This window comes from Eucyclogobius newberryi, unplaced genomic scaffold, assembly GCF_026437365.1.
Source record: "Eucyclogobius newberryi isolate DKJ021-1_F unplaced genomic scaffold, fEucNew1.0.hap1 SCAF_12, whole genome shotgun sequence".
Taxonomy (NCBI): domain Eukaryota; kingdom Metazoa; phylum Chordata; class Actinopteri; order Gobiiformes; family Gobiidae; genus Eucyclogobius; species Eucyclogobius newberryi.
Window position 1 is genome coordinate 4472110 of NW_027315746.1, and position 7800 is coordinate 4479909.

General features: G+C 40.9%; 1 protein-coding gene across 1 annotated transcript; it reads left to right on the plus strand.

Annotated features, from left to right (window-relative positions):
• The first annotated feature begins 652 nt into the window (after positions 1 to 652).
• Positions 653 to 2892, plus strand: LOC140355752 (stonustoxin subunit beta-like). The gene is made up of 2 exons (XM_072440408.1): positions 653 to 734; positions 1894 to 2892. Exons 1-2 carry the CDS (start codon positions 653 to 655, stop codon positions 2481 to 2483), a joined length of 672 nt encoding a protein of 223 aa, XP_072296509.1. The 3' UTR covers positions 2484 to 2892.
• The last annotated feature ends 4908 nt before the right edge of the window (positions 2893 to 7800 follow it).

Below are 7800 nucleotides of genomic sequence, written 5' to 3' on the forward strand. Positions count from 1 at the left end.
CCTGGTTCAGGGGTTGGTCCAGGTTCTGGTCTAAACTAGACTTGTGTTTTCCAGGTTGGATCCTTCTGGAAAGCGCTGGATGGTTCCAGGTCCTAGAAAATGTGAGTAGTATTTTATTTGGTACAACTTCACATGTAGAAGACTCACAGCTGTAGATCTGATGTTTTTATTTGAACTTATCGACACATTTAGAGGTTTGACAAGCAGCAACTTCCACAAACATCAGACTGAAACTGTTTCACTGGAGGAACTGTCCAACTTTACATTTGAACTAGGGCGATCTTTACATTCATCTTTATTCTCCTAATCTTACAGGTAAATATGATAATACCTTATTATTATAAGACAGATTTATGATGGCGTCTTCTTTATCCTGAGCTTTCGCTCTCGTACTCGTCTGTCGTCATGAATTGGACTTGGAAACATATTGTCCTGCTCCGACGCCTCGGCCGCCGCTCACACTTTGCCCGTCTGTTTGTGCTGCAGTTTGTGGCATCTGTAGTCAAGGGGTAAATGCAAAAGAAGAAGTCAGAATCAGAATTAGAATCAGAAAAGGTTTATTGTCAATGAACATAATTCACAAAATAGGAACTTGCTTTGGTGATTCGGTGCAACATCAAACGATGAACAATGATAAAACAACATATATAAGATGAAAAAGCCCCTGAAGCCTTGGGCCCTGGACACGGCAGACGGGACAAACGATGTCTTAAAAGGTCGTGTTCTTGGTGGCAGTGAGAGGAGGCTGTTGCTGCGGTTACTCCTGAGCCCACATTGTTGAGTTACTCCTGATGCCCTGGTCCTCCTCCACCACAGCTCCCACAGACTCCACCCTTTCCCCCGTCACACAGACACATGTATGTTTGAGTATGGGATCAGAACCTGTGACTAGATGGGCTCCATACAAGTGCATATGGTCCTCACATGGTCCACACGCAGCGGTCACTGCTCATGTTAAGGCTGAAGTCCAGAGCAGCAGAAACACTGAGGAGCTGTGAGTACAACGTGCCTGGGCACCATCGGCTCAGCTCTGCAGACGTCACATGATCTATGCTCTTTTTCTCTTCAACACTACACGTTTATTACTGTTTATTGTGTTTTTAGGCCAATTAAAGCTGAAAATAAAGAAGAAATAAATAAGTACGAGTCACTTTTGAATAAGACTGATAGCCCCTGAACACTACGCCCACTTTTAAAGAAACTGTCAATCATGTCATTTCAACGTTCATGTTTATAAATGAGAATTGATGAGAACAAATCTGTCTTTGAATAAATGTGGATTTTGAGAGGCTCCAAAGCAGAATGTGGAACGTCTGAAAAACATCCACATTCACAGGTGAAGAAAGCACAGTTTAGGTCGTCCACCAATGATTTATTCACAAATATATAAATGCACATCTCATTTGACCTGCATCAATCCATCAATGTGTCTGTCACAGTGAGTGTGATGCTCTGAAGCTGTGGACCACTTTAAAACACTATTCTGCAATATTCATATTGAAACTGTCGTCATGGAATTAAACTGGAGCCAAATTCAGCTTTGTGTTCTTCATGTTTTATAAAGGCTCAAGATCAGACTAAACTAAGGGTCAAAACATGAAATATAAGAAGATCAGATCGGTATTGGATCGGTATCGGATCAGTATCGTAAAGAACAAACATTAAAGATCAGTATTGGATCTGGAGCCGCACAAACTGAACGTCCCAGTTCAAAACACTGATGAGGTTTTGAGCCAAACTAAACATGTTGAAGCTGATCACACATGAGCTGAGCCTCCAACCACCTCATTATCATTGATTTACCTTTGAGAAGAAACAGCACTTTCACACTTCATATTTACTCTCACTAACCTGTTTAAATCATCACATTTTAAATGTGTCTTTGTGTTTCAGATCACTGTGAGCTCACTCTGGATCCAAACACGGCACACAGAAGACTCCATCTGTCTGAGGACAAACGGACTGTGAGACTCTTTGAGTCAGAACAAGTTCCAGATCATGAGGACAGGTTCACAGACTGTCCTCAGGTCCTGGCCTCCTCCGGCCTGAGGGGGCGCTGTTACTGGGAGGTGCAGTGCAGGGGGAACGTTGATGTAGCAGTGAGTTACAGAGGAATCAGACGGAGAGGAAAGAGTGAGAAGTGTGTGTTTGGATTCAATGATCAGTCCTGGAGTCTGAGGTTCTGGGGAGGAAAATATTATTTCATGCACAATGAGAAAGAAAGACCTGAGTTTATGTCAAGTTTGAGAAGATATAAGCTGTCATCTCAGTTTCCTCCAAACACCTCCAGAGTGGGCGTGTTGCTGGACTCTGAGGCTGGAGCTCTGTCCTTCTATAAGGTCCTCTCTGGTGGAGAACTGTCCCACCTCCACACCTTCAGCTCCTCCTTCACTGAGCCTCTGTTTCCTGGGTTTAGACTGAGGAGGTCAAACAGTTCAGTGTCTCTGGTGAAGCTGAGCACACAGCGCCCCCTGGAGGACTGACACTTCAGGTCCTGTTAGTCTGGTCTCACCCCAAACACATTTAGAAAAAACATTTAACTTCAATGAGCATTTTATTATTCATATTATTTTGTCGAGATTATTTTAGTGTTCGACGAATCAAACAATTATTTCTGTTTTACATTGGAACGCTTCAAAAAGGAATTTGTCAAATCTGACTAAACTCTCATGGAGTCAGAAACTGTCACTCATTCTCAAACATTTTATCATTATTATTATTATTATAGTTTTATGTTTTCAAAAGTCCCAGGACAAAATGGTATTTACTCCCTGAACATTTGTGATGAAATGTTTTGCTTCATGTTTAATAAATGTATTTAATATTTCTTTGATTTTCAGGATGAATTGACTGATGATGGTTGACATTTTGCTGATGATGTGATTTATAATAAAAGAGGGTTTCATAATAATCACTGGATATTGTCTCTTTTTCCGACCATTCTCTGTGAACCCTAGAGATGTGTGAAAATCCCAGTAGATCAACAGTTTGTGAAATACTCAGACCAGCCCGTCTGGCACCAACAACCACGCCACCTTCAAAGTCACTTCAATCACCTTTCTTCCCCGTCCTGATGCTGCTTTGAACTGCAGCAGATCCTCTTGACCAAGTCTACAGCCTAAATGCATTGAGCTGCTGCCGTGTGATTGGCTGATGAGACATTTGCGTTAACGAGCAGTTGGACAGGTGTACCTAATAAAGTGGCCGATAACTCAGCAGCGTCCACACAAAGAGCCCTCATTACAGGGGTCACCTTAGACTGTATTAGATCCTGTTTAACCGTGTTGGTCAGAGATCCTGGGAGAGACTGGACACTGTTTAGATCTTCTTTGGCTACAGCAGATCTGATATTTGGCACAGAATTCACACACAATGTTCTTCTTTCTCCACGAACAGCGTTAGAAAAGCTCTGGTGGAGAAAGGTCCATCTCCTGTTCACAAGTACATATCTGTTATTCCACGTGGGAGAGTTGTGCGCTTGAACTTGTGTTTGAAGAGGAGTTTTTCATCAAGAAGGACCTGCAGATGAAAATGTCCCACTCACGTCTCAAGAGGAAGTCAAGACCACACAACTTTATCAATATTAAACTGTGAATATAGTAGCAGAGAGAGCACACTGGACTTTAGTCGCTCCAGGTCCATTTCTTTTTAGTTCTTTTCTATATTTCTGAGTTTGGATTTGTGAATATGACATTTTTCCAGAATGACCAGAAGGTTTATAATGTAACGTTTGTTCAGATTGTTGTAAAAAACCAAAGAGCTCGTCTCGAAACGGAAAAGTCAAGTTTGGGTGTTAGATTTATGAATGAACCTGACACGACATTTCCAGAAGGTGGCAGTGTTGGGACATGAGCAGAAGAGTTACTGTTTCAGACTTTGACTGACAGAATGTACCACGTGTGTATTTATATACCTGTGTGAGTATTTGGGGGCGTGGCCTCTGACCTCACAGTCCAACAGTCCACTCGTTTTCATGGTCTATGGGTGTGACACAGATTCTGCTCCGCTTTGATTTCACATTTTAGAGACGTTTATGGAGTTTTAAGAAGCAGAAAAACCAAGAAGCGACACAACGTGAGTGACTTTAATCCACCGCCTCTTTTATACCTCTTTTATACCTCTTTTATATCTCTTTTATACCTCTTTTATATCTCTTTCATATCTCTTTTATACCTCTTTTGTATCTCTTTTGTATCTCTTTTATATCTCTTTTATACCTCTTTTATATCTCTTTTATATCTCTTTTATACCTCTTTTATATCTCTTTTATACCTCTTTTATACCTCTTTTATACCTCTTTTATACCTCTTTTATATCTCTTTTGTATCTCTTTTATATCTCTTTTATACCTCTTTTATACCTCTTTTATATCTCTTTTATACCTCTTTTATATCTCTTTTATACCTCTTTTATACCTCTTTTATATCTCTTTTGCCATCACAAGACTTAAAGACTGAATCTCTCTGAACATAAATGAGATGGTGGAGCAAAGGTCAGAGTCTCTTCTTAAAGAATTCCAAAGGTGCAAAAGGAGGTTCTGAGCTCACAAAAAGCCTGAAGAAGATGATTGTGGACACGTGTGAGTCTGTGGATCCAGAGACCAGCAGTGTCTCCACTTACTGGGGGACGTTTGACACAGAGTTGGACAGAAGAGCGATAAGACCCCAAATAAAAACCATGAGACGGCTCGTGTGGAAATCAGCTCTTTTATGTGTGTTTCTTTATTAAACATTTGGTCATTTGAACTGTTTTGGTGAATAAATGACGGACTTTAGATCTTTGAAAAGATGAAGTTACTGATTGTTCATTTGCTGAGGTTCAATAGGGCGGAGCACGCCTCAACCGCCGCTATCGCACTGAACACAAGGAACTGTTCAAAATCATATTCATCCCAAAGAGATGGATCATTCTCAATATTGAGGAGGAGAAATGTACTTTCATTATTTGCAACATCTATAACGTGTGAATAAATGATCAGAATTGAGAAAGGAATCCCAGGGGGCGTGTCTAATCGTAGCAGGTGTGTTACGTTAGACATTCTGCAGCAGTCTATCGTTTTGTAGTCACCAATGTGGTTCGGGGGAAAAAATACAGACAACCGTCGTCTCTTTGGTCTGAGGGAAAAAACAACACTACTGACCATTTATTGCGCATGCTCATTACAACACAACAACACATTCACTGATCACGCAGGTAACACATGGCTTTGCTCCATCTGCAAGTATGCTCAACACTCCCACTCAAAGACATGTGTATAGTTCTCATATAGTAAACAAAAATATATAACCCCAAAATAAAACATTTGGCATACTGGCAAAGTTCTAAACACTTCAAAACAACATTAAAAAAAAAAACATTTGGTATATTAGCAATGTTCAACATTACTTCCCAAACAAATATCCCTTAAAACTCTCAAACTTAGCTTTTGTCAAAGGCTTGGTAAGGACATCAGCTACCATGTTTGCAGTAGGGCAATATTCTATACATATTTTACCTTCTGCGTGTGCAGACCGTACAAAATGGTACTTTATGTCTATATGTTTGCTTCTCTGTCTGCAAACTGGGTTCTTTGATAAAGCTATCGCCCCCTGGTTGTCCTCAAATATCTTGACTGGTGTATGCTGGTTACAACTATCTATTCCTCCAAGTAGTTGTACAAGATACATACTTTCTTGAGTAGTGGCTGCTAGCGCCATATACTCAGCTTCGCATGTGGATAATGCCACCGTTTGCTGTTTTCTGCTCTTCCATGATATAACTGGACCATTCTCAGTTAAGCTGAAACAGTATCCAGTCGAGCTCCTCCTGTCATCCATATCGGCTGCCCAATCAGCATCACTGTATCCCTCCAGCTGTAATGGGCTTTCCTCACATTTCTGGTAGTGTAGTTCTTGATCCATAGTACCCTTTAAGTACCTCAGTATGTGTTTCGCTGTAGCCCAATGCTGTTGCTTTGGTTCTGCTAGGTATTGAGATAGTTTACTAACAGCCCAGCTCAGGTCAGGTCTTGTACATGTCATAATGTATATCAAGCTACCTACTATCTCTCTGTATCCTGTTGAATCAAAGTTTAACTTTTGCTCACATGGGGTGGATCTCGGTTTGCATTCGGACATTCCAAATTTCGCTAATATCTTCTCTATGTGTCTCTTTTGGGTCATTTTGATTTCTCCATCACTCTGTCTGAAATCTATACCCAGGAAGTATTTAAGTGGACCCATATCCTTCATCTTAAATCTTCTCTTCAACATTTCCTTCACATCACTGAGTAAGGTGTTGTTACTCGCTGCTATGATTAAATCATCCACCCATACTAACAAAATCACTTTCTCATTCTCAGATTTTCTGCTGTAGACACAATGATCAGCATAATTTTGTACAAAACCGTTCTCTGTAAGGTGATCATGTAGTAACATATTCCAGCTACGTCCGGACTGTTTTAAACCATACAATGACTTGTTGAGTTTACACACTAAGTGTTCCCCTGTCTTTGATTTGATTTCAAAACCTTCCGGCTGTTCCATATATATCTCACAGGCCATTGGAGCATGGAGGTAAGCAGTCTTCACATCCATTTGGTGTAAAATAAGATCCTCCTGTACAGCCACCTGCATTAATGCTCGTACAGAGGTCATGTTGGCTGTTGGTGAAAAAGTCTCTTTATAGTCAATTCCTTCCACTTGACCATAGCCCTTTGCAACATATCTGGCTTTACAAGTCTCAGATCCATCTGGGCTCTCTTTCACTGCATATACCCAGCGACCTCCCACTGCTTGCTTGCCTCTTGGCAGTGGGGTCAGAGTGAAAATTTCATTCTCTGTCAAAGAGTTCATCGCATCAGCCCACATTTTTGACTTTTTAGAGTCCATTGCCTCTCTAAGTGTTTTAGGAACATCATAAGCTACTCTGTAGAAATAATCTACATTCTCACTTTCGTCATTGTTACACTCAACTTTACACTGGTACTCCTTAAAGTATTCTGGAGCCTTTCTCTGTCTTGTAGGGTATCTCCTTTCTACCTCTTCTTTCTGAGTACTATCTGTCTGTGTCGGACCTGTCTCAGCAGCCTCTTCAATACTGGACTCTTTACTCTCTTCAGGCTGTCTCTGACCCTGGTTGACTCTCTTCTGAGGTGTATTTACATAACTCTCAATGTCTTCCCCCATGTCACAATCTGTCTGGGTCTGGCTATCTGTGCCACCTTTGGTGATACATTTTACCAGCCTATGTTTTAGGACTTTTCCTGTCTCAGGATAATACACATTATATGCTGGAGTATATTTGTCATAGCCTACAAGGATCCCCTTGCTGCATCTAGAGTCTAGCTTTTTCTTATCCTGCTTGTAAACATAGCATTCAGAGCCAAATATCTGCATGTTGGATAGGTTAGGTGTTTTTCCTGTAAAAATACGGTAAGGTGTCTGCTCTAGCCGCTTACTGTAGCACCTGTTGCGGATTTGGGCTGCTGTTTGTACAGCATATGTCCATAATTGCTTTGGGAGGTTACTCTCCAATACCATGCATCGTGACATCTAAAATAAGGTTCTCCACCCTCTTTCGGCAGTTCCATTCTGATGAGGTGAGTAGGGTGCACTCTTCTCGTGCCTTATCCCATTACTCCTAAGTAGACATTGAAACTCTTGTCCGGTAAACTCTGTGCCGTTATCTGACCTTATGCACTTTACCTTTCCATATGGGGCTACATTCGCTATGAATTTTTCTGTAGCTTTTGTCGTGTCACTTTTTGTTTTAATAAAGTATGGAAATATCATCCCACTGCAATCATCAGTAAATGCTATT

What these genes read in the sequence shown, in the direction of transcription:
- LOC140355752 (XM_072440408.1), top strand. Translation starts at nt 653, where the DNA reads ATGAAAAAGCCCCTGAAGCCTTGGGCCCTGGACACGGCAGACGGGACA. An exon ending in AGGTCGTGTTCTTGGTGGCA is followed by an intron (nt 735 to 1,893) that starts GTGAGAGGAGGC and finishes TTTGTGTTTCAG; the next exon opens with ATCACTGTGAGCTCACTCTG.